General features: G+C 42.7%; 1 protein-coding gene across 2 annotated transcripts in view; it reads left to right on the forward strand.

The window, feature by feature from the left end:
* Positions 1-25,201, forward strand: part of CNPY2 (canopy FGF signaling regulator 2) — a 37,420-nt gene extending 12,219 nt beyond the window's left edge. For both annotated transcript variants that reach the window (XM_077297517.1, XM_077297518.1), the window contains exons 3-6: positions 11,691-11,806; positions 14,597-14,794; positions 21,718-21,814; positions 25,032-25,201. In XM_077297517.1, coding sequence (XP_077153632.1) covers positions 11,691-11,806; positions 14,597-14,794; positions 21,718-21,814; positions 25,032-25,075 — 455 coding nt within the window. In that variant the 3' untranslated portion in view covers positions 25,076-25,201. The remainder of the gene's footprint in view (positions 1-11,690; positions 11,807-14,596; positions 14,795-21,717; positions 21,815-25,031) is intronic.
* The last annotated feature ends 2,104 nt before the right edge of the window (positions 25,202-27,305 follow it).

Genomic DNA, 27,305 nt, shown 5'->3' on the forward strand with positions numbered 1-27,305 from the left:
ATAGTAGGCCTCTTTCAATGTCATGCAGATGTTTGAGGCGTAAGTAAAGTGGATCGCATTTTCCCACTGTTCTGGAGTGAACGTTGTATTCAGATCCCTTTCCCATTTTGTCATGTGAGATAACTTATTAAATTGTGTATCATTGTTAAACCACCGATATATTTGCTTGTTGCTCCAAAATAGATGATGTTTGGGGTTTTTTAATAATTTAATAATTGCTTCAGATATTTTTGGTTTGTTTGTGATGCAGTTTTGAGCTTGGTCCTTCAGTGCCAAATAAGGGAAAAAGACTGAGGAGGGAATTTTAAATTTTTGTTTTACAGAGCTGAAGCTGAGAAATTTAACCCCATCGTGGATATCACTTAATTTTTTGATCCCATTGTCTCTCCATATGGGAGAGGGGTTAATATTTTGGATAAGCATGATAATCTCTATTGGGGTATTGTGGAGAAGGAGTTTCCTGTTGGATCCTCTCTTTCGTTTAGACAGTTTGTCCCAGGCGTATATAATGGGAGAAAAGATAGGGTGATGAGCGTAGGCATTACAAGGTCTGTTTAGAATATGGTCAAAAACCAATTCTTTAGGTGATTTATTATGGTTATGTGCAATTTCAAGATCAAGCCAGTTCGGAGAGTCTTCTTGCATAAACCAGTACTGGCTTTGTTTTATTAAATTCGATAAATATAAAGCAGTTATGTTTGGTAGGCCTGTGCCCCCAAATTCCTTGCATTTATATAAAATGTTTGTGGGAATGCGGGCCCTTTTTTTATTCCAAATAAACAGATTAATTGTGGATTGAATACTAGTCAGGTAGGAAGTGTTGACTTTTAGGGGGAGTGTTCTCAATATATAAGAAATTTTTGGGACGATAAAAGTTTTTATTGCCAATACTTTGCCCCACCATGAGAGATCTTTGGTGCCGAGGAAATTTAGGTCCTTGTTTATAGTCTCCAAGAGTTTGTCCAGATTTTTCTTCATTATTGTGTCTAAGTTTTTTGAGATGATTGTACCTAGATAGTCTAAGTCTCCTTCTGACCAACTTAATGAAGCTATGTCCTCAATTTTCTTTGTTTCTGATTCCGTCAAGTAAAATGGCAATATTTTTGATTTATTTTCATTTATCTTGAAGAAGGTAATATTTGAAAAAATTTGAAGGGTTTTTTGTAGCTCAGAAATTGACTCATAGGGATCCGTCAGGGTAAACATCAGGTCGTCAGCAAAAAGCCCGATCTTGTAATGACGTGTTCGCGTTTGTAAACCTTTTATGTTATTATTTTGCCTAATTGATTGCGCCAGTGGTTCCATTGATAAAATGAAAAGAAGCGGAGATAAGGGGCAACCTTGTCTTGTACCATTTGAAATATCAAATGGTGTAGAGGAATAATTGTTTGCATAAATTTTAGCTTTTGGCCTTGAATAGAGTGCCATGACGCTGTTGATATATTTTTCGTTACACCCAAATTTCCGTAAAACTGATGTTAAGTAAAGCCAGTTTAGTCGGTCAAAAGCCTTTTTGGCGTCTAGAGTTATAATTACCGTTGGCACTTTAGAGGAATGAATCAATTTGATTGAGTTAATAAGTCTTCTAGTGCCATCTGGCGCTTGACGACCCGTAATAAAACCCATCTGGTCCCCATGAATCAATGACGGCAAATAGAATTTGAGCCTATTTGCTATTAGCTTGGAGTAAATCTTCAGATCTGTATTAATTAGGGAAATTGGCCTGTAATTTTTAACAAGGGTTAAGTCAGAATTGTGTTTGGGGATCAAAATAATTGTCGATTCTAACATTTCTGCTGGGAAATTACCTGAGGAACTAGCTATATTAAAAAGATTTTGTAGATGTGGGGAGAGTAATTTAATGAAAGTTTTATAATATTCGTTTCCGAAACCATCTGGTCCTGGCGATTTAAAATCCTTGAGTTGGAGGATAGTTTTTTCGATTTCTTCTTGGGAGAATGGGGAAGTTAGGTTTTCTAAATCGTCGTGGGTCAATTTTGGAAGGTCAATTGAGGTCAGAAATTTTTCGATGTCAGAAATATTGGGATGTGGGGTGGAAGGTTGGGAATGTAAATTATACAATTTGCTGTAATAATCTGCGAAGGAGTTGGCTTTATCTTGGGGATGAGATACTGTTGTACCATTTTGAGTTTGTATTTTGGTGATCCTGTTTACTTGTCTTATTTTTTTTCATTCTATTAGTCATGTATCGCGTTGGCTTATTAATTGAGGAATACTGCTTCATTTTGGAAATTTTGACCATGGTGTGGTATGATGAAAATATGATTTTCTTGAGCTCCTGCCTGAGTTTTAGTAGCTCTGTTTTAATTTGAGTAGATGGAGGGTTTGAATTTAGTTGTTCGCTTTCTTTATCTTTTATTTTATTTTGAATATCCTCAATCTGGATCCTAAACATTCTTTTCCTTTTTGCAGAGATTTGGATCATGATGCCCCTTATGACCGCTTTATGGGCGCACCAATGGGTGAATGGGGTTGTTTCAGTAGGTGAATTTTCTGTGAAATAATTTAATGATTTTTCTATTATTGATCTGTGATCAGGGTTGTGTAATAGATTAGCGTCACATTTCCATAGTGGAATTTTATTAATCGTGTGGCCAATTTGAATTTCCGCTGAAACTGGGGAGTGATCCGAGAAGGTTTTCCTTTCTATAATAATTCTATGGATTTTGGGAAGCGTAAAGATATCTGATAAGATTACGTCAATTCTTGACGCTGATTGATGAGGGTCAGAGAAATGGGAGAATTCAATTGAAGTGGTGTTTAGGCACCGAAAGATGTCAAATAATTCATTTTGATGTATCCAATTGTCTAAAGTGTGTGGTCTGTATCTATTTGGGTTGGAGGAATCCATATTTGCATTCGGAACCATATTAAAGTCTCCTAACCAAATCATGGCACCTCTCTTGACTGACATGACTTTTTTATTTACTTTGTTCAGGAAACCTATTTGACCCATGTTGGGGGCGTAGATATTAACAATTGTGCAAATCTGGTTATTCAGAGAACAATCAAGAATATGAAATCTCCCTTTAGCATCTTTGATCTCCTCCAGAAATTCAAATGAGATAGTTCCTTTGATGATGGTGACCACTCCGGCTTTCTTTTTTGTGTTGTCAGACTTGTAGATATATGGGTTTTTATGCGAAAATTTTGGGTTATCTGTGTGTTTGAATTTGGATTCCTGTATACAAATTATTTCGGCATGGCTTTTAATTAGTTCTCTCCAAAGGGTGTGTCTTTTGTGGGCTATTTAAACCTCTTACGTTGTAAGATAATAATTTTAGACTCATTGTGTACAAGCAAACCTGTGAGGACAAACAAACCTATAAACGTTAAATAAGAGTAAGAACAATAAACAATAAACTGTAATGTCCACTTGAAGTGGTCCACTGCGGTGAACCTGACTTCACCTGTTGGGGGGGAAAAAGTCCGTGTTACTCGCTCCTGAGCAACATCCTCTTTGTTGATGAACATAAACTCAATATATTAAATACATAAACTCGTTACTAACAATAATAAATTAATAGAATATTTAGACATCCTAGAGTAAGGTATTGCATTGTACCCGGGTGTTTTCCCATTTAGATCACTCAATATAAATATATCAAAACCCTTTCATGTCTTGCTTTCAGAATCAGGGTGAACTTTGTGTCGTGAATATAATGGGATATTGATGGATTTTAAGAAGTCCCTGCCTTCCTCTGGGGAGTTTAGGGCGATAACATTGCCTCTGTAATTTACTAGTAATTTTAGCGGGAATCCCCACTTATAAGAGATCTCATTGTCTCTGAGAGGTATGGTGATATTCTGGAAAGCTTTCCTCCCTTCGATCTTATCTCTGGAGAGATCGGCATATAATTTGAGTTTTTCGAATGGCTCAGGGAAGTTTTTATTTTCTTTAAAGTAATTTTGAATTTTTTCTTTTGTTTTGAAAAAAATGGATTCTCATTAACGTGTCTCTAGGTAGATCTTTAGGAATAGTGGGTGGTTTTCGCAACCTGTGGATTCTGTCTATTTCTAGTTCTTGATCAGTCAGGGTAGGGATTATTTTTCTGAATAACTTCTTGGTGTACTCTTCCAATTTATTTGGGCCTATATTCTCAGGAATCCCCCTAATTTTGATGTTATTTCTCCAATTCCGGTCTTCCAGATCTGCTACCTTAAGCTTTAGCTTATGCATCTCTCTGATGATGTCGTTATTTACTTTTGATATATTATCTGGCCTCTCCTCTATCTTTTTAATTCTATCTTCAAATTTGTCCATCCTATTGCTGAGGAGGGATAATGATTCTTTGAACATTTTATTTTGCTTATCAAACCTTTCGTTCATGCTGTTTTCAAACTTATCCATTTTTTCTGTCAAATTAGACAGAAGTTTCCCAACAGAATTCATATCAAATCCTTGATTATCGTCGGGGTTTGGATTACTTTTTTTTGGTTTTGGCTTGGCGGGGCTTGTATTAGGAGAGAAGATCTCTGAGACCTCGTCAGATGAATCATTAGGAGTGGCGTATTTCTCTCCTATAGCCCCTGGAGTTTTCCTCTTTAAAGATGTAGATGAGTCCATCTCTACAAAAGTGTTTGGGAGGTTCTTTTTTACTCTGTTTGAATTGGGGAGTTTATCATAGTCTAATTCCTCATAGTCTTTTAAAGGAGACCTGGATCTATTGGGACTTATTGTGGTTATTAAATCCATTGATGGATTGTGCCCAGACCCTTTGTACCTTTGGGGTTTTTGAGGTATAGATGAGGCCATGTTTAAGAATTGGGGTTTAGACGAGTTCTTGCTCATTGTTATCCCCAAGCAATAGCTTGATTTGCAGAGAGTGTCTACTAGGACCGTCTCAGAATAAAGATTAAAGATTTTCCACAAATAGTAGCCCCAAGCAAAGCTGGAATTGTAGACAATGTCCTCTACGTTGATCTCAGGATAATCCTGGTGAGGCTAGCCCTGTGAAATAAAAAATCCCCACAAAGTGGTCTCAAGCTGCAAAAGGGGAGCAACTATGGAACTACCCCTGTGAGTGTGGTAATAGCAATCATCCAAATATAAACAAGCAATTAGCTGTATCAACAGGTGGCGTAGGGTATGTGCACACGTTCAGGATTTCTTGCAGAAATTTCCTGAAGAAAACCGGAAATTTTCTGCAAGAAATCCGCATTTTTTTTTTTGCGTTTTTTTTCCGTTTTTTTTGCGTTTTTTTAACATTCTGCAAGCGTAATTAGCTTGCAGAATGCTAAAGTTTTCCAAGCGATCTGTAGCATCGCTTGGAAAACTGACTGACAAGTTGGTCACACTTGTCAAACATACTGTTTGACAAGTGTGACCAACTTGTTACTATAGATGCTGCTTTTGCAGCATCTATAGTAAAAGATAGAACGTTTAAAAATAATAAAAAAAATAAAAAAAATGCTTATACTCACCCGCAGACATCAGATCTCCTCACCGGCGTCCATTCCTATAGCTGATGTGTGCGCGCAGGGCCTTCCATGACGTCACGGTCACGTGAGCGGTCTCGACCAATCACAGGACAGTGACGTCATTCGGCAAGGTCCTTCTCCGCACACCAGCTACAGGAACCAGCCAGCGTGCAGCACAGAGGCGGGAACACTGCGCTGGACATCGAGGGTGAGTATAGGACTGTTTTTTATTTTATTTCTTATTTTTTGACCACTTATATGGTGCCCAGTGCGTGGAGGAGAGTTTCCTCTCCTCCACCCTGGGTACCAACCGCACATAATCTGCTTACTTCCCGCATGGTGTGCACAGCCCCGTGCGGGAAGTAAGCAGATCAATGGACCCCTAGGTGTGCGGAATCCCCGCAATTCCGCATTTTTAATGAACATGTTGCTTTTTTTTCCGCTATGCGATTTTTTCGCGGAAAAAATCGCAACATTTGCACAAAAAATGCGGAATACCTTGTAAATAATAGGAGGCATATGTTAGCGTTTTTTTCGCGTTTTTATCACGTTTTTATAGCGAAAAAACGCGAAAAAAACGCTAAAAATCCTGAACGTGTGCACATGGCCTATATAGTTTCACAGTAATTACAGAAGAATATGCTTAGATAATACCTAGCACCTGGGAATTAAAAAGTGCAGATTAACACTGGGGCATACAAATAGATTTTTCCTAAGGGTACCGTCACACATTGAAATTTTCATCGCTGCGACGGCACGATTCGTGACGTCGCAGCGTCGTATAATCATCGCTCCAGCGTCGTAGACTGCGGTCACACGTTGCAATCACGGCGCTGGAGCGATGCCGAAGTCCTCGGGTAACCAGGGTAAACATCGGGTAACTAAGCGCAGGGCCGCGCTTAGTAACCCGATGTTTACCCTGGTTACCAGCGTAAACGTAAAAAAACAAACAGTACATACTCACCCGTCGGTGTCCTTCAGGTCCCTTGCCGTCTGCTTCCTGCTCTGAGTGCAGCCGTACAGTGAGAGCAGAGCGCAGCACCGCTGCGCTCTGCTCTCACTTTCCGGCCGGCACTCAGAGCAGGAAGCAGACGGCAAGGGACCTGAAGGACACCGACGGGTGAGTATGTACGGTTTGTTTTTTTACGTTTACGCTTGTAACCAGGGTAAACATCGGGTTACTAAGCGCGGCCCTGCGCTTAGTTACCCGATGTTTACCCTGGTTACAAGCGAAGACATCGCTGGATCGGTGTCACACACAACGATCCAGCGATGTCAGCGGGTGATCAAGCGACGAAAGAAAGTTCCAAACGATCTGCTACGACGTACGATTCTCAGCAGGGTGTCTGATCGCAGTAGCGTGTCAGACACAGCGATATCGTAACGATATCGCTAGAACGTCACGAATCGTAACGTCGTAGCGATGGAAATTTCAATGTGTGACGGTACCCTAACAGAGGATGCTTATATAACACTTTGTGTTTGTTAGTTAAAGTGTGCAGGTTAATTGCCCAAAACAAACAAGTATCTTTCAAGAACTGATTGTTCTCCTAGAGACATGTGCTAATAAGGAAGGAACCAGGGTAGAAATAAAACTCTCCAAATAATATGACTGAATTTAGGACTTCCCAGTCAGCTTCACTAAAATAGCCAGTTACCGGGATTAGATCCTGCAAGAGACTGATATATAAGAATTAAGAGGACAATAGGAAGTTTTGTGTTAAAAATTAGAGAATAAACTTTATTGACAACAATACCATGTTAAAACCGAAGGCAACCGTCACATAATGACGGTGCCATGAACATACAAAATGCAAAAAGACACCAGACATAAAGGTCTACCACACAGAAGGTAATATCTGGTGAGAAAAGAAAAAACTCAATACATAATACAAGTGCAAGTAACACATATTCAAGCGATATGCCCTAATAGCAGTGGTCCCATGAGACATAACCCATATATATAAAGTGCAAATAATCCATATGTGTTCCGGCATTATACCTAGGTCATACTTAGTCACAGTATACCGGATGATCCATGGGTATAAAGTCTCTCTGGGCAGGGGACAAAGTCCATACTCAGTACCCCATATCAAATGCCTGGGTAATCAAAGGTAAATGAAAGCATACTTCACCAGAGTGTCGGTAGACCAATTGCACATGCCCCGACGCGCGTTTCGCCGCTAATCGCCTTGCTTTCTCTAATTTTTAACACACAACTTCCTATTGTCCTCTTAATTCTTATATTAGCTGTTCATGGAAGTATATAGTATTGTTTGTGACTGATGGTAGTCACAAAAATGAATCTGGAAATTTTGATATTCGAGAGACTGATATAGTAGCCTATAGCTCTTTTGCTTTGTGAGCCCTGCAGGGCTCCTAGCTGTTTCAACAGCAGTTTATGCTGCACCGGAGTCTTCCTGTCGCTCCTGCAGAGATGGCTGTCTGCGTGGTTCCACCGTTGTCCTGCACGGGAGCCGTCGGTCGTCGCTGTCTTCCTCGCTGGACCGCCGGTGTATTTTCGTTCCCAGCAGGGGGCCGGAACTTACCGCTGTTTGAGTCCGGTGGTGCTTGGATCCGGAGCCTGCGATGTGTTGACCAGCGCAGATCTTCTTCTTTGCTGTCGCTGGTGTACGCTGGTCTCTCGCGCCATCTAATCTGTCGCTGTCCACCAATAAAATGGCGGCCGTCTTTTCCCGCCTTTTGTTCCAAGGTCCGGGGGAGTGTCAGCGTCGGCTTCTGTGTGGAGCTGATATCACGTCACTGCGGGTCTTCCCCCGATGCTTCTGGATCGCTTTCTTCTGCCTCCGTCTTTCAATCCGGGGAGGCTTAGCACTTTCTGCCAATGAGCACAGGGCGGTATATCCCCAGGCAATAGGGGAGGGAGCAGCAGCTGTGCAGAGACCGCTCCACAGTGTGTGCCTGTAGCTGTCACTTCCCTCCTCCTCACTACCAAAGCCAGAGAGGGAGTTTATAATAAAATCTGATGTTTTTTACCTCCGGTCCTTTGGCTTATTAGCTGAGCCACTTGTTAGAAGGTATTAGCTTCCTGAGGCTGGATTACCTCAAACCTGTAGTTTAAAGGCCCAAACTTTCCTAGGGCTGATTTCTAAAATTTATGTGGTAAAATTAAAATAATTTTCGGATCATAGTGACCCAGATGAGGCACTGGATAAGATCCAACTAAAGATTTGACAATAAAAACGCTTTTTAGGTGATTTTAGTTGATTATAGAGGATTTCCCTCAGGAGCTCCAGCACTGCACAACCTACGCCATAGCAGTCCAGGCCACGCCCCTCTAAAATTATTTCAAATAAACAAGGAAAAAAATCAAACCACCAGATTTGTGTTTTTTCACTGCAGTTTCACAAAAAAAATAATGCAAAATGCTATAAAAAAAAAAAAATTGGGGGTTCATAAAACATAATGTATTAATAAAAAAAAAAAAGTCAGCTGTCACACAACTCCATTGACGGAAAAATAAAAATCTAAAAAAAAACCTACCCAAGTTTGGTATTGCATAATCATATTTAGGCGCGAGTCACACTAGCAATTTTTAAATCCGATTTACTTCCGAATGCAGTGCGATTGTAATGCTATTTTAACATGAGCTTTTACATAGAGCAATTCTCTGTCATTTACACATCGTTTTCAAAGGAAGTTTTCTTCAAAACACACATATATACATACACACACACACACACACACACACACACACACACACACTGCCTTGCAAAAGTATTCTCCCCCTGGAACTTTCCAACCTTTTCCCACATATCATCCTTGAAACTTAAAGATATCAAATGTACATTTTTTATGAAGAATCAGCAACAAGTGGAACACAATTGTGAAGTTGAATGAAATTTATTGGTTATTTTACATTTTTGTGGAAATTCAATAACTGAGAAGTGGGGCGTGCAATATTATTCGGCCCCTTTACTTTCAGTGCAGCAAACTCACTCCAGAAGTTCATTGTGGATCTCTGAGGCTATGTGCACACTTTGCGGGGTCCTCTGCGGGTTCTCCCGCAGCGGATTTGATAAATCTGCAGGGCAAAACCGCTGCGGTTATCCCTGCAGATTTATCGCGGTTTGTTTTGCGGTTTCCGCTGCGGGTTTACTCCTATACTATTGATGCTGCATATGCAGCAATATGCAGCATCAATAGTAATGTTAAAAATAATAAAAAATGGCTTTATACTCACCCTCTGACGTCCCGATCTCCTCGGCGCTGCACGTGGCGGTCCGGTTCCTAAGATGCTGTGCAAGAAGGACCTTCGTGACGTCACGGTCATGTGACCGCGACGTCACGGTCATGTGACCGCGACGTCACCGCAGGTCCTGCTCGCACAGCAACTCTGCGATCGGACGGCCGCGTGCAGCTCTGAGAGGTGAGTATATCATTATTTTTTATTTTAATTCTTTTTTTTTTTTTTACACTAATATGGTTTCCAGGGCCTGGAGGAGAGTCTCCTCTCCTCCACCCCGGGTACCATCTGCACATTATCCGCTTACTTCCCGCATCGTGGGCACAGCCCCATGCGGGAAGTTAGCGGATCAATGCATTCCTATGTGTGCAGAATCGCAGCGATTCTGCACAAAGAAGTGACATGCTGCGGAATATAAACCGCTGCGTTTCTGCGCGGTTTTTCCCGCAGCATGTGCACAGCGGATTGCGGTTCCCATAGGGTTTACATGTAAAGTTAAACGCTATGGAAACTGCTGCGGACCCGCAGCTGTAGAAACGCTGCGGATCCGCGGTAAAACCCGCAAAACGTGAACATGGCCTGAATGATCCAATGTTGTTGCTAAATGCCTAATGATGATAAATATAATCCACCTGTGTGTAATCAAGTCTCCGTATAAGGGTGAGTGTCCACTGTCAAAAAACGCTGCTTGTTTGACGCTGCAGCGTCAAACACGCAGCGTCCAGATGTTCCAGCATAGTGGAGGGGACTTGTTGAAATCCCGTGTCCACTATGCATGGAAACCCGCACGCGGCGGCCCTGCGACTCCGGACATGCTGCGCGTCTTTTAAGATCGCAGCATGTCCGTACACCTTGCGGGGACGCAGCGTCCCCGCAAGGCATATCACAGGGCCCTATGGCGAGGGGTGCGATGATCCCGGATGTGTACTGTACACATCCGGCACCATCGCGTCCCAGAAAGGGGGCGGGGCTTAGCGCCGAGCGGCTTCGCCGCTGCGGCGATACCGCCGGCCATCCTGAGCGTGGACACGCAGCCTAAGTGCACCTGCTCTGTGATAGTCTCAGGGTTCTGTTTGAAGCACAGAGAGCATCATGAAGACCAAGGAACATAACAGGCAGGTCCGTGATACTGTTGTGGAGAAGTTTAAAGGGAACCTGTCTCCCCCAAAATCAAAGATGAGCTAAGCCCACCAGCATCAGGGGCTTTTCTACAGCATTCTGTAATGCTGTAGATAAGCCCCCAATGTATCCTGAAAGATGAAAAAAAAGGTTAGATTATACTCACCCAGAGTCGGTCCTGGTCCGGTTCTGGTCCGATGGGCGTCGCGGTCCGGTCCGGGGCCTCCCATCTTCTTACGATGACGTCCTCTTCTTGTCTTCACGCTTCGGCTCCGGCGCAGGCGTACTTTTTCTGCCCTGTGGAGGGCAGAGCAAAGTACTGCAGTGCGCAGGCGCTGGGAAAGGTCAGAGAGGCCCAGCACCTGCACACTGCAGTACTTTGCTCTGCCCTCAATCAATGGTGGAATTGCAGTTTTTTCACAATTTTTCACCCCTTTTGAATTTTCATCGAACAGCTAAATTGACAGAAAAATAAAAATGTTATGGCTTTTGGAATAAGGTGAGAAAAATGCGAAACCACAGAAACTACAAATCATCCGATCCTAATGGGAGTAATGTAGGTGTGACTTTACACCGTATACAAACAATAAACATGTAGCGTCGTGTCTAGGAAGATAGAAGCGAATAACAAGCAGGTTGCGTAATTTACTTAAACAGACTTCAGTTTTGCATCATTTCAATCAAATATTGTTCTCTTTATTATCAATGTGTTCCAACTTTTTTTGTGTCAGAATTTGACCCTATGATATGGTATCTGATGTCCCCTGTAGCAGGCAGGAGGCCTGTACAAATCAGTCAGTCTGGAAGCTGTTCGTACATTGATCCCTGTGTATGCGCCATATTCGTATTCTTGCCGTCATTCTTTTTTTGATCTGTCGCTTTCATAGACTCATTCAGAATAATGACTTCTCTCTTCTGCCAGCTTGTCGGGCTCTTGTTGATGAAATGGAGTGGGAGATTTCACAAGTGGACCCTAAGAAGACCACTCAGAAAGGATCTTTTAGGATAAACCCTGATGGCTCCCAGTCTATAACAGAGGTATGCTGACTGTGGGGCATTTACATAGTACTAATATTATTATTATTTATTTATATAGCACCGTTAATTCCATGGTGCTGTGCATGAGAAAAGGGGTTATGTACAGGGTTTACAGTAAACAAATTTACAATGACAGACCGGTACAGAGGGGAGAGGACCCCCTGTCTTTGCGAACTTACATTCTAATATAAGGGTTATACATGTTACTTGTTAAAGGGGTTATCCAGGACTTTTCTTATTTTTGTGTATAGGCTAAGCATGATCGGGATGATCTCAGCTGACGATTCCTTCATCATTTCACCTTTCATCATCGGAACAGCTCTTCCTCTTCAGCTCTGCTCTGTCAATGAGGAGGCACTACAGACATCATTCTGATTGACAGGCGGCTCCACCTGTGACATCAACAGAAGCTGGGGGGAATCGCCATCGGGAGCGGACCATGAGAGCTCTGAGCTAGCAGAACTTGATTCCAGGCAGGAAAGAAGAGGAGTTGGCCACTGCCTGCCTGTTAATTCTTATTCCCATATGCAAAAATAAGAAGTCCTGGATTACCCCTTTAATATTAGTCGTGTATATATCAATCCTCGCTTGTTAAATTGGTAAAAGTGGCAGATGTTTCCAGTGCATTGTGGAAAGATTTCAATTTGCATTAGAAGATGGCAGCATTTGTATGATGGACAATAGTCAGGAATTGCAGTAGTTGGAGTTTATCTGTCCTGAAACCCAAAACGATCGGGCAATGAAATTCCATCCTCCTGAACCCTCTTTTCCCAAGCCATCTGTCAAGTAAGGCTACTTTCACACTGGCGTTAACTGCATTCCGTCACAATGCGTCGTTTTGCCGAAAAAACGCATCCTGCAAAAGTGTTTGCAGGATGCGTTTTTTCGCCATTGATTAACATGAAGCAACGCATTGTGACGGATTGCCACACGTCGCACCCGTCGTGCGACGAATGCGTCGTGCAGTGGCGGACCGTCGGGAGCAAAAAACGCTACATGTAACGTTTTTTGCTCACGACGGTCCGCTTTTTCCGACCGCGCATGCGCGGCCGGAACTCCGCCGGAACTCCGCCCCCACCTCCCCGCACTTCCCCGCACCTCACAATGGGGCAGCGGATGCGCTGGAAAAATGCATCCGCTGCCCCCGTTGTGCGGCGGGGACAACGCTAGCGTCGGGGGCCTCGGCACGGCAACGGGCCGAGCCCGACGCTAGTGTGAAAGAAGCCTAAGAGTCAGGAGACCCCCATACACAGCAGATGTCGATTTTTATCTAATGTGTATGGGAGCCTTTAGCAATCCAGGGACCAACATATGAAGCTTGTAAGTGTCATTAATATTTTTGTTATCTTGCCCACTTTATCATTCTGTTATCTACTTAGTCATAGCAGTAAACCATTTATATTATTATGTTTGCTTATTTGGTTCCACCCATGCAATTTCAACAGGCCCCACCGTTTCGTTCTCAGGGTACATAAGCCATGTATTCGCCCCCTCGTCTGCACCTTCAGCCGAGCTGAACTTGCATGTGTATGGGGTGGTCATGAGGAATAGCCGTTGGCCACATTTAATAGCAAAATATCTAATTTTGCTTTATTTCATAAATAGAACCTGTGATCAGTTATTGAAATTGATTTATTTTTTTAATATTCATGATTTTTCTTTAAAAAAAAACAAAAAAAAAACAACTAAGTAATCTTTCAATTTAATCACTGGTCACTATGGCCTTTTTAGATTCATACCTTCCTGGCCTTTGGGCTAGCGTTTTCATCAGTAGGGGTAGGATTATGACACTTAACACCTCTATACACAGATGACTATATGTGATCCAGCAATATCACAACTGACCCTGCTCTCCTTCCCTGTATGACCTTTGCACACGCTCATTAGATGCTTCACTACAGATGACAGCCTTGATCTGTTCATTTTGGCTAATGTACGTGTTTGTTTCCTGAAACTGGAAGTTAGAGTTTAAGGCTATGTTCACACGTTGCATTTTTGCTGCTTTTTTTTTTAATGCAAACTAAAAGCTGCTTTTTACAGTACCAGCAAAAGCTATGAGATTTCAGAAATCTTATGGGCACGCATTGGGTTTTTTAATTGACTGAATTAAAAAACTGCTGCTTTTTTGAAAACTGCAGCATGCCACTTTTCAGCGTTTTTTCAGCTATAGTAAGCAAAATGGGTAAGTTAAAGAAAAAAAAAAGTTGCAAAAAAATGCAGGTACAGCAGTATTTGAAACCCTTTTATTTTTGTGATTTTCTCAAGTTTAAACCATAATGGCTTGGTCTCCTCACCTGAGAATGTCAGATAGGATTGGTACAATTTAATTAAATTAGTGATCAATGCCTGACCAACTCAATGGCCCTGACCAGTGTCAGAAAGTAAACCGTGTCCTACAAACTGAATGCTCTGCCCATGTCTTAGGTAAACTATGCCCGACTAATTCAACTGCCTCCTCTGTTTTTACATTTGTGATTGTGTATTTTTCCATGAACTCACACTAAATAATTTGAGTCAAATTGCTCTTTTTTTCCCCAAAAATGGTTTATAGTTTCACATGTGACCGAACACCTTGCATTGTTCATGCGTCTATGGTGGAAGCAAAGGAACTTTAGGATTCTGAAGAAAAGCAGCAAAACATGCTTTTTGTATACAGCTTTTTTTACTGCCAAGAGATCAGGTTTTTGCTGAAGCAAAATCTGAACATAGCCTAAAAAAAACGCAGAAAAAACAGATTTAAACAAAAGGTAATTTTCTGATGATGGTTCCCCATTAATATATTAAATTTAGGTTCCCTATGCACGAACTGAATCTCATCTTATGGAGCTTCTAGAACATGTTTGTGAAAACATGAAACATTATGGCGAGAAGGTAGACCCAGACACGCAGCGAAAAACCTACGTACGTGTCCTTTCTCGTGATGGAAAAACTATGGATGCCTCCAACACCAACATCGATAAAGAAGTGATAGCCGATTTGAAATTTACCGTGAGTATGACTGATTTTTAGCGTTTAAATCTGTGTGTTAATATTTATTGCCTGCTTACCTTTAATTAATTCTCAGTAAGGCCTCATTCGAATGTCGGTGATATATATATATATTGTGAGGAGTTGCCTCGCTCCGCTGCTTCGCAAAAGTGGACACAGGAATGGTCCTAGTAGTAAATCAGCTGCTGGTTTATTGTAGACCGCATAAACCTTTGCAGGGTTCAGAAAAACAAACGGAGCCTTTCTGGCAAAAAGGTAAAACAAAGATAAGTCTGACAGTTAGTAAACGTGGACTATAAAATTTTTACTAAAATTCTGGCCACTAGGTTAAATACGGTAATATTGGAAATAATACACCCAGACCAGACAGGATTTATGCCGGGTAAGAGTACATCTATTAATATATGGAGAGTCCAGTCAATGGCTCAATATAGTTCATTGGTACTGTAGAACAAGTGGGCTATGGCATCGCTGGACGCGGCCAAGGCATTTGATTCTCTTGAGTGGCCTTTTCTGTCTGCATGTCTACAGATATATCGATTTGTTCCTGTGTTTCAAAAATGGATTTGTGCAATATATATGAAACCAAAAGCCCTGATAATTATTAATAATTCCATATCCTAGACATTCTCCTTGGAAAGGGGAACACACACAAGGATGCCCTCTCTCCCTGGCCCTCTTTGCTCTTGTGATTGAAGCACTAGCGATACGTATGAGATCCACTCCAGCTTTAAAGGTATTACAATAGTAGACCGCACGGACATTATTGGCTTACATGTGCATGATATGGTAATATTTATGGATGAAGTAGAGGAGACACTGCCGCATGTGATCACCACTATAGATGGATTTAGTGAGCACTCGGAATAATATATTAATTGGGATAAATCTGCTTTAATGCCTCTCTCCCATGTTCCAACAGATCACCTTGAAGTGTTATCCCCATTACCAGTTGTATCTAATTTTAAATACTTAGGAATAATTGTACCAAAATGCAGTAGACTTGATCTACAACTTGATATTCTCCCGTTGCTGGAGTTATTCAAGCACAAATTCGCTGTGGGGAGTAAATTACCATTGTCTGTCTCTGGACATATAAATTTGATTAAAATGATACTACTTCCGAAGCTTAATTACTCCCTTCAACAAAGTGCAGTACCTGTTCCTAGATCTTTTTTCTCAAGTTTAAACTCACTAACTTTATCCTTTATATGGGGGAAAGCTAGACCTAAACTCAAATTATCTACCCTACATAGGTCTAAACAAATGGGAGGAGCGGCACTACCAGATTTGTTTCTGTATTATTTGGCCGGACAACTCAGAGCTTTGGGTAAATGGATGCCTGGGGGTTATTTACCAAATTCAGAGAGCCATCTGGCCCATGCCGCAAGGATTGATTGCCCGTTGGGTTTCTTGGAAGTAGATAGACCCAATACCCCTAGATTACTACCACTACTCCGGTTAGCGAGGTTGATTTGGAAACAGGTAAAAAAGGTAATTCACTTTGATGGTATTATAGCCGAAATGCCATTATGGAATAATATGTACTTCCCGGGGCTACTGAATCACCCATCAGCTCAATTCTGGGCTTCACATGGTGTCTTTTCGGTTAATGATCTAAATGAGCAGGGCGTTCTAATCTCTTTTGAACAACTGTAAATTAAGTACCGTATATACTCGAGTATAAGCCGACCCGAGTATAAGCCGACCCCCCTAATTTAGCCACAAAACACTGGGAAAACTTAATGACTCGAGTATAAGCCTAGGGTGGAAAATGCAGCAGCTACTGGTAAATTTCGAAAATAAAAATAGATACCAATAAAAGTAAAATTAATTGAGACATCAGTAGGTTAAGTGTTTTTGAATATCCATATTGAATCGGAGCCCCATATAATGCTCCATACAAAATACACCCCATGTAATGCTCCATAAAGTTTGATGGGCCCCATAAGATGCTCCATACAAAATATGCCCCATACAATGCTGCACAAAGGTTGATTATGGCCGCATAAGATGCTCCATAGAATATTATGCCCCATATGCTGCTGCTGCTGCTATTAAAAAAAAAAAAAAAGACATACTCGCCTCTTGTCCTGAGTAGGCGGGGATACCGGAACACAGGCAGGGATGCTTACCTGTTCAAGGCCTCCAACAATTGCACTACCCAGGGTGCACCAGGCCCAAATGAAGATAGCGAAAAACGCTACCTTCATTTGGGCCTGGTGCACCCTGGGTAGTGCAATTGTTGGAGGCCTTGAACAGGTAAGCATCCCTGCCTGTGTTCTGGTGTTTTTCTGTTTAGTTTAGTGGAGGGTTTCCTCCAATGGTGTTTTTTTAGATTAGGACTGCCAAGATACAAGGACCCTTGACGTGGGTTGGCAGCTTCAATATTGTGGCCATAATATCAACCAATACCTTGCATACATTGTTATGTTTTTGGTGCACTGTACATTTTTCCAGGGTGCGCCTGGGCCCTAGATGGCTCTGTACACTGTGGCCTCTGTTCACACAGGATGCATCATGGTTAGCCCGCTATATATATGGCGTCATTAATAGGCTTTTCACCATATACTTTGCATTCCTGTGTGAACATGCCACATACAGACTATTTTTTTGCATTGGTGCTCCAAGCAGCCAATTCCTGATTGTAGGTTGGCTGCATCGGTATTATTTGCACCTGTGTTTTCGCTATCTTCATTTGGGCCTGGTGCACCCTGGGTAGTGCAATTGTTGGAGGCCTTGAACAGGTAAGCATCCCTGCCTGTGTTCTGGTGTTTTTTTGTTTAGTTTAGTGGAGGGTTTCCTCCAATGGTGTTTTTTTAGGCGGGGATACCGGCACTTGTAATAATCACCTTTCCCCGTTCCCCTGCCACTCGCCGCTGTGTCTTCCGGCTCTCTGCAGTGACTGTTCAGGCAGAGGGTGCGCACTAACCAACGTCATTGCGCCCTTTGACCTGAACGTCACAGCCAGAGGATGCGGAAGATGGAGCCCGGCGGTGAAACGGGAACAGGTGAATATATCATGGCTCATCCTCCCCTGTCATACTAACCCTCCCGGCGCGGTCCCTGGCTGCTTCTCCGATGCGATGGTCTCTGGCGCCGGCAGCTTGTTCCTGTGTTCAGCGGTCACTGGTACCGCTCATTAAAGTAAGGAATATGTGCTCCACCCCTATGGGAGGGGAGTTGCATCCATATTCATTACTTTAATGAGCGGTATCACGTGACCGCTGAACACAGGAAGAGCTGCAGGCGCCGGAGACCATCTGAGAAGCAGGGACGTGCAGAGACCGCGCCGGGAGCAGGTGAGTATGATGTGACAGCTGCCGCTCCCCATCCCCCACCGATCTCCTGGGTCAATGACTCGAGTATAAGCCGAGAGGGGCACTTTCAACCTAAAAAAAATGGGCTGAAAATCTCGGCTTATACTCGAATATATGCTGTATAATATCCCGAGGCCCCAGTTCTTTCAATATCTGCAGCTCAGATCAGCAATTCAATCACATATACGCAACGTAAATATAGCGCAAATAATATCATCCTTCCCATTAATAGGGATCCTTAAATCACAGGGACCCCGTGGTCTTATCTCCGCATTATATACATATATGTTATCCGTGGGCGCTTATTTTGCTTTGACAGAGAAAAATGGAAGCTCCTGGATCATGATCCCCAAGATCTGGATTGGGAGACGATTCTTGAGTCCCCAACTAAGGTATCCCCTTCGGCTAATAATAAAATGATTCAAATGTATATAATACATCAATCATATTTAACCCCGTTACGACTATTCAAAATAGGGTGGTCTCATTCTTCAGAATGCTTAAGGCTACTTTCACACTAGCATTTTTGTCTGTACGTCTCAATTCGTCGTTTAGGAGAAAAAACGCATCCTGTAAAGTCTGCAGGATGCGTTTTTTCCCCATAGACTAACATTAGCGATGCATTGCGACATATGGCCACACGTCGCAACCGTCGTGCGACGTTGCATCGTATTTTGGCGGACCCGGGGCAAAATCTACAGCAATTCAATAATCCAGAGGATCCAATCTGAATCTATCTGACTCTTATTCACAACCAAATCCAGCAAAGCCAGTCACTAAATCTATATTAAAACTTAACATTTATTATGTATACCTAAAAGACATAAATACACCATAAAAAGTGCTCATGATTCCCAGTGTACTGTAATAAAATGGCACAATCTCACCCAAGTTGTTGTTTCCTGGCACTCAGAAGTCCTCTATAGTGCGATGATAACCGCAACCAGGAACTTGGGAGAAACAAGACCGCGGGGGGGGGGGGGAGGGGAGACACGGGGGTCTATTTTCCCTGTCGTGCCCTCTGTAACCAACTCCCGCCCTTACAAGGGCAGTACCCAAGTGTGAGCCTGTTTAGTGATGCCCATGATCAAATATAGCCACCCCCAAAAAAAGGTGTCTTCCCTATGCGTTTCCCCTCCCGTTTGGGGGGTTCCTCAGGGGAAGTTATACAGGCTAAAAAACGAGGTCTTCTGCAGTGGCACGATATGACCTCTCAACATGCCAAGCTCCTCTGTGTGAGGAGAAAATAGTGATCTCTCTGACCCGGGGCACAAAAAAACGTTCCATGTAACTTTTTTTGCGCGTCGTGTCCGCCATTTTCGACCACGCATGCGCCTCCGAAACTCCGCCCCCTCTTCCCCGGACCTTACAATGGGGCAGCGGAAGCGTCGTAAGACTGCTTCCGCCGCCCACGTCGGGCATTTCTTTCACAACGCGCTTCTGCACGTCGGGCCGACGCTAGTGTGAAATCAGCCTTAGATGCCATACAATGGATTCAGATTTTATACATATGGTATGGGGATGTCCAATTATCCTATCTTTTTGGAAAGAGGTTGACTTCTCTTGTACATATTCCCATCCCTTTGAAGCCATTAGTGTGCTTTTTTGGGGGCACTGGAGGAAGAGATGTGGGGTCACCATGTCCAAATCTTTTTGAGAGAGACACTTTTCTTAGCAAGGAAAATAATAGCTTTACGTTGGATGGGCAATACACATCCATCTCTCAGGGCCTGGATTGAGCTGGTAAACTCAATTATACCTTACGAACGAACATAATACCAGAATAGGGGTTGCTTCAGGAAGTTTAACAAAATTTGGGATGTATGGAACTCGTCGTATCTCGCTATGTCATCACATGGTTAATAGCCTGGCTCCAATATGATAGTTAGAGGTAAAATATGCATTGGTTCACGCTACGCTTCAGCATTAAATTGTTAACAAGATGGAGATTGTTTTTGCAGTAAGATAGTTTTAGGGTTCTAATGTAGGTGCTTTATACGTACTGTAATATTTCAAGTTTTATATGCCCAAGTCTATGTATTGAGATTTGCATTAATGTAAAATCATTGTATACATTTACTGTTTTTCAAAGCTATTATGATGAGTGCATATGTGGTGATCTGGTTATGCCAAATATGAATATCTTACTTTTTTGTTGCTTTAATAAATGAATTAAAAAAAAAAAGAAGATAAGTCTGACAGAGTCCATTTCCTGCAGGCTTCACTGCAGGTAACGCACACAGCGTCCTTATCTCCTATGGGAGCCACGTGGAAGTTCCACCTCTCCCCCAATAAGCCACACAGACTGAACCACAGGTTTCCGGTATATATCACATGTATTAGTCACATGATCATGACATCACTGCAGGTCCTCAAACACCTGCAGGTCCTGCAGGGAAAGGGGTACGGTGAACACCCAACTCACCTAAAACCGGCCCATTGAAATCTATACTTGGCCTCTCGGCACCTAGTGTGCCGGAAACACCAACATTCCGGTTTCACATCACTGACTGCTGAAAGGGCAGTGACACGTAACTCCCTTCCCTTGTCACTATATTTTTTTGGTCCAAATTCCATTACTGCTGTGGACAAGATTTTCATCAGTGTTTGGTCAATTTGGTCAATTTTTACCATTTGTTGTATTATCAATTTTTCTTGTGCTAAAAAAAACTAATGGAGGTTTCTCAAGTTTCTCCTAGCAAATAGTCAGTGAAAAATGAACTGCACTAGGATGCCATCAGTGTGCCACTTGAGTTTGTTCATGGCGAGTAGGATTTGTGTCTCCAATTAAATATGGACGTGACCCTCTCTATAGACTATAATGGTCATTCTAGCCAAAGAAAGCGCAGGTAAAAAAAGACACCTGAATGTGTCCTAAGAAACAGTGTACACCTGCATTTTATTACTGGAAATGTCCATGACTCATTAAGGATTGTGTCTTCTCCAGAGATAAGAAACATTGGCTTGAGTTACTGTTTTTGTATAAAGGCACTCAGAGCTGCATTCTGCGGGCCAGAGCAATGAAATCAAATTTCTTGCTTGCTTAAAAAATATATAATTTGGGAAAATTTTAAGTATGCGTTTACAGTGGCGGCCATTAAACAAACGCCAATCAACTGCTGTTTAATTGCCTGTTTAGATGAAACTTCCCATGCATAGACTGCCATTGTTGTCGCTAGCACATGTTCTGTTTATACAGAACGATGTGCTGCCAAGAACATTTTTTTTTCAAGCAAGAGTAAAAATCATCGTTTGTATAGTGACATGCTTTTTTTTTTGTTTGTTTGTTTTTACCTCCAATCTATACTACAAATACAGTGAATACTGTCGAATAAGTTTGCTCCCAATCAAAATGCAAGAATAAACAAGAACATGCTTTTTTTTTCCTGCAGCTTCTTTCCTGCCAAGAGATCAGGTTTTGCTGCAGAAAAAAAATGCTGAAAAAATACCTACTGTAGTGTCAACTTACCCTAACTGATATACAGTGGGTGCAGTCTCTTGTTTGCTTCTAGCTTTCTGTGTGACTGTGTGATTCTCATCTGTTGTCATTAGAATTTCTACAAAACAAAATTCATGAAAATATGTTTCTTGTGCTCCTTGCAGTGTGAACGCATAGTTGAGGAATACGAGGATGAGCTAATAGAATTCTTCTCTCATGAAAAAGAAAATGTAAAGGACAAACTCTGCAGTAAACGAACAGGTAATTTATTCTCTAGGACAAGGTAATAGACGCTTGGTAATTAAGGTGAAACTACAAGATGCGTCTGGCTGTTCAGCTGAAACTCTGCACCCCCATGGTGGTCAGTGGATGAATAATTATGAAACTACATCGTGTGGCCATTGGCCCCGCGGGTTGGCTGAATTTTGGCTTTACTGTGTTAGGCTTCTTTCACACTTCCGTCGGTACGGGGCCGTCGCAAACCGTCGGCCCGACATACCGACGGACGTTGTGCTAAATTTAGCACAACGTGGGCAGCGGATGCAGTTTTACAACGCATCCGCAGCCCATTGTGATGAGCGGGGTGGAGGGGGCGGAGTTCCGGCTGCGAATGGCAGATCCGACGGACAAAAAAAACGTTACATTGAACGTTTTTTTTGTCACGACGGACAGCTAAAACACGACGCATCTGTCGCACGACGGATGCGACGTGTGGCCATCCGTCACAATCCGTCGTCCATTAAAGTGTATGGCAAAAAAACGGATCCTGCGGGCACATTTGCAGGATCCGTTTTTTTGCCATAACGACGGATTGCGACGGAGCCCAGAAGACAGAAGTGTGAAAGAGGCCTAATCCTATATTTAGATTTAAAATTATTTCCTATCTTTAAAGGAGCAAAATAAAGGGTCGTTACAAGAAAGAAGTCATTTTAGATCTAAATACCCAATAGCTGTATGATTTTGTACCATAATTAATCCTGTATTTTGGTCCTTTTAAATAAACTTAATGTTACGAGTCGGTTGTTGGGTGACCCAGGACCAGGGGCTCCTTCCCTGTCCCTAACACTAGGGAGCGTCCTAGCTTGCCCTATTCCGTGGGTCTTTTGTGAAGGTGAAGATGCCAGGCCATGTACCTTGCCTCATCTCCTATATTTGCTCTCCGTCTGTACCTTTCCCCACCCAGGGAAGAGGGGTGTTGCCGTGCACTGCGGTACACCAACCAGGCTAACCAGGCAACACGAACAAGGGAAATAGAAAAGGCCAAGCATACAAATATTCACTTACATATAACAGAGGAATGCATCGGGGAGTGGAAGATGGGGGAAAAAAACAAAGTAGAAGAAGGAAAGGGAATTGGCACACTTACAAACCCAAGCAACAGTCACTGATAACCCCACCATACACCTTCTCATATAACCACCAAACACCTCTCCTACAAGCGATGCAGCATAAGCTATCCTCTGACGATGCGTGTCAGTCAGGACCCAGATTATATAGGGCAGGGGTGGAGAATCTTTTTTCTGACAAGGGCCATTTGAATATTCATACCATCATTGGGGGGCCGTACAAATTCCACCCACAAAGTGCATCATGACTCTGGCACTAGTTTCAGGACGTAATCTTTCCTTGCATGCCCTTCAGTGTTCAGTAGTGAACACTGTGTGTGTGCTAACAGAGCAAGAAGAAATTAATGAGCTGGTTGTAATCAAAATACACCTCCCTGCCCAACAATGTGGTCTCTGAGAATCTGCCCGGGGCCTGATAGAAGGTCATCGAGGGCCGTAAATGGCCCTGGGGCCAGATGTTCCCCACCCCTGATATAGGGGACAGAAGTGGCTATCAGTACAAAGAGTTCCCAACATGGCACATTAACCCCTGTAATGCCAAACAAAATAAACTCCATTTAAAATGAAGGTGAAGTGCTTCTTTTCAGCACAGGAGTAGGACAATCAGACGCTGCGGTCTTCTGGCTCCTCTCTGTTGCGGTAACCCCGTGACACTTTAGTGAGTAAAAACAATAAATCCATAACCTAATAAAAGCTATTATGACTTATAGCGTGTTAGAGATTATGTTCTCAAGGTCAGTTGCTGTTTTTAGACTTTATCTTGGTGTCTGCAAGGAAAAACCTATGAAGTCTGCATCTTTCATTATGGCATTCTGCTTCAAGCCGCACACAAGCCTCTGTAAACACTTTTGTGCTTCATATTTGGAGGGTAAACAATACAATACCATTCTATGATCGTTATTCATTGTCGCTTTGACAAGGGCTGTTGTTAGGGCAACAATACACTTTGGAAAGCTCTATGCTTAACGAGCTACTACTGACAGTAACCTCCCTTCCCCATACACATACAGACACTGCCAAAGGGACATGTATGTTCATCGGGGAGTGGGAAGTAAGCTGCCATCAGACACCTATGTTGGGGAACCAGCTTAACTAAGGGGGTGTTAGTCCATACCCCCTTACACATTTGGTGTTCGGTGACTTTTAACGGGGACACTTTTGTTTCTTTCTTAAATACATGCAGTTGGGACTAAAAATAATTTTGGTAATTGGATTTTCATTACAAATGTTGCATCGTTTGACTCCTATAGCTGCTGTATTACACTGTCTAGTCCTGGCTGCAGAAAGAGGGTCAGCCACAATATCCTTGTTTTAACAGGTGTGTTGAGGCCATGATTTTGTGGCACATTGCATAGGTGTGACCGGTTCTCCTTCTGCTCTTGTTAGTGCAGCTTTCCTCACAGACAGCACAGGTCTCCAGTCCGTACAATGGATTGGCGGTGAAGGAGCATGTGACCTGACCTGTCCATCCATCTTGTCCAGTTGAAAACCTGACATGGGAAAACTACTTTTCTATTGGAGAAGACTGATCGATGGCTGTCTAATGTGACAAAAGGCATATAGATATTTTATTGAGATGAAATCTCAGTCTGCGCATGTGCAGCCCCTAGCCCCATTGTATTGAACCCCAGCTGGAAAACCTATCTGTGCACACTCAGTCCGTGGCAATGATGGCGCTATTAAAAAAAAAATTCATATAGGAGGCAGATCACTGAAAATGCAGTGACCTGTCATGGCAACATAGGAGGCAGGCGGAGGGGCAGGAGCAGAAGACCCCATGTACAGTCCGTCCTAACCCCGTGCACCCAAATCTCATTACTATGAAACTTCAAATGTTGATTAAACAACCCCAAAGCGGATTTCTTCACCAAAGATATCAATTTTATCTGTATTGCCATGTCTTTAACACTTTGAAGCAGAATTTAGGCTACAGTTATACAGTTGAAAACCCGCCAAGGGCGGCATGAGGCCACATGTGCAGGAGTTATTATTATACAGGGCTGTAAAGACACAGCCCCATGTCGTAAAGATGTATTGGTGCTCATTAAGTGGTTATTGTTAGGTCTTTTGTTGGGAGCGTGTTTTACAGCTCCGTACCTGATGAGTAATTGTCACTTTCTTTTCCTCTGCAGATTTGTGTGACCACGCCGTGCACATACCACATGATGAACTTTGAGCTTCTGTTTCTACCTCTTAGATGGTCCCTAAAGCTTCACAGAAAAGGGGAAAAATAATGCAATGTGAATGATAGTACTTTATTTCTTAATTTTTTTTTACATTAAAAGAAAAAGTAGTTACTTTGTCAATATGCACTGTGTGTATTTATTTTGTGTTTCTTTCTGTACATTACAATGTACATTTTCTGGACTAGTATTTGGACATAACTAGTGTTTTACTAAGCATAATTGTCAAGGATGACATCTGTGGGGGTCGCGCAGATCCCACAGCTGCCACCCCTCTCTCCACCATACTTTTCCTATATACAGCTGCCACCAGTTTGTCAAGGAGACGCAATTCCACCGCTTCCACTCGTTGGGACAATTACATAATTGACTGACACGTGATGGATGAGGCCGCGGCTGCTTACACTACTACGCCGGTTATTGGGGAATTCACAGTGAGTGTATGGTGTATATACGCCTCTGATCCAAACTCATGGAATATATATACTGCTCAAAAAAAATAATGGGAGCACTAAAATCTCACATCCTAGATATCACTGAATGAAATATTCCAGTTGTAAATATTCATTACATAGTGGAATGTGTTGAGCACAATAAAACCTAAAAATGATCAACATAAATCACAACTAATATCCCGCGGAGATCTGGAGTTGGAATGATGCTCAAAATCAAAGTGGAAAATGAAGTTACAGGCTGATCCAACTTCAGTGGAAATGCCTCAAGACAAGGAAATGATACTCAGTAGTGTGTGTGGCCTCCACGTGCATGTATGACCTCGCTACAATGCCTGGGCATGCTCCTGATGAGGCGGCGGATGGTCTCCTGAGGGATCTCCTCCCAGACCTGGACTAAAGCATCCACCAACTCCTGGACAGTCTGTGACATTGGTGGATGGTGCTAGACACGATGTCCCTGATGTGTTCAATTGGATTCAGGTCTGGGGAACAGGAAGGCCAGTCCATAGCTTCAATGCCTTCATCTTGCAGGAACTGCTGACACACTCCAGCCACATGAGGTCTGGCATTGTCCTCCATTAGAAGGAACCCAGGGCCAACTGCACCGGCATATGGTCTCACAAGGGGTCTGAGGTTCTCATCTTGGTACCTAATGGCAGTCAGGCTACCTCTGGCGAGCACATGGAGGGCTGTGCGGCCCTTCAAAGAAATGCCACCCCACACTATTACTGACCCACTGCCAAACCGGTCATGCTGAAGGATGTTGCAGGCAACAGATTGCTCTCCACGACGTCTCCAGACTCTCACATGTGCTCAGTGTGAACCTGCTTTCATCTGTGAAGAGCACAGGGCGCCGGTAGTGAATTTGCCCATCCTGGTGTTCTGTGGCAAATGCAAAGTGTCCTGCTCAGTGTTGGGCTATGAGCACAACCCCCATCTGTGGACGTCGTGCACTCAGACCATCCTCATTGAGTCAGTTTCTAACCCTTTGTGCAGACACATGCACATTTGTGCCAAAAACGCGAGAACTTAGATCTCTGTGGTAAAAAAAAAACATCTTAACTATATCATGACACCATTTCCAAAGTCAGCATATCAGCTAGAGATCTCAATAAAGAGTAAGGGGATTTCTTGGTGAGAAAATACAAATTTTATTATACTTATTTATATATTAAATATACAAGAATACAAAGGGCATTCATATATGAGAAGCAGCTAAAAATCATTGATACCATGAAAAGTTGGTAAATATGATACCAAGAGTAGAGAAACAACCGCATCTCAGTCAGCACTTTTGCACAGAGTGGTGGAGAATAATAGTTAAATTTAACACACCGTATTAAACTGGTTAGTAGGTCAGATTAGGGGTTAATATAAGAATTATATCTGAAGTAACCATGCATTGCAATGATAAGGAGTCTTTTTGCAGTGTGGTTATAGTCTGCACCTTATTACCTCTAATAGTTCCCCCTCATGACCAGATATGATCGGTGAACCAGTCTGTCCGCGGTATCAGTGAAAAGTAGATTTAAAATATGTAATAGTTTACCTTGGCACATGGTGACCACCCTGTGCTGGAGCGCCGATGAGGTACGCAAGAGCCTCATTTCTGGCCTACTGGAGGTCATTTTGCAGGGCTCTGGCAGTGCTCCTCCTGTTCCTCCTTGCACAAAGGCTGAGGTAGTGGTCCTGCTGCTGGGTTGTTGCCCTCCTACGGCCCCCTCCATGTCTCCTGGTGTACTGGCCTGTCTCCGGGTAGCGCCTCTGG

This window comes from Ranitomeya variabilis, chromosome 3, assembly GCF_051348905.1.
Source record: "Ranitomeya variabilis isolate aRanVar5 chromosome 3, aRanVar5.hap1, whole genome shotgun sequence".
Taxonomy (NCBI): domain Eukaryota; kingdom Metazoa; phylum Chordata; class Amphibia; order Anura; family Dendrobatidae; genus Ranitomeya; species Ranitomeya variabilis.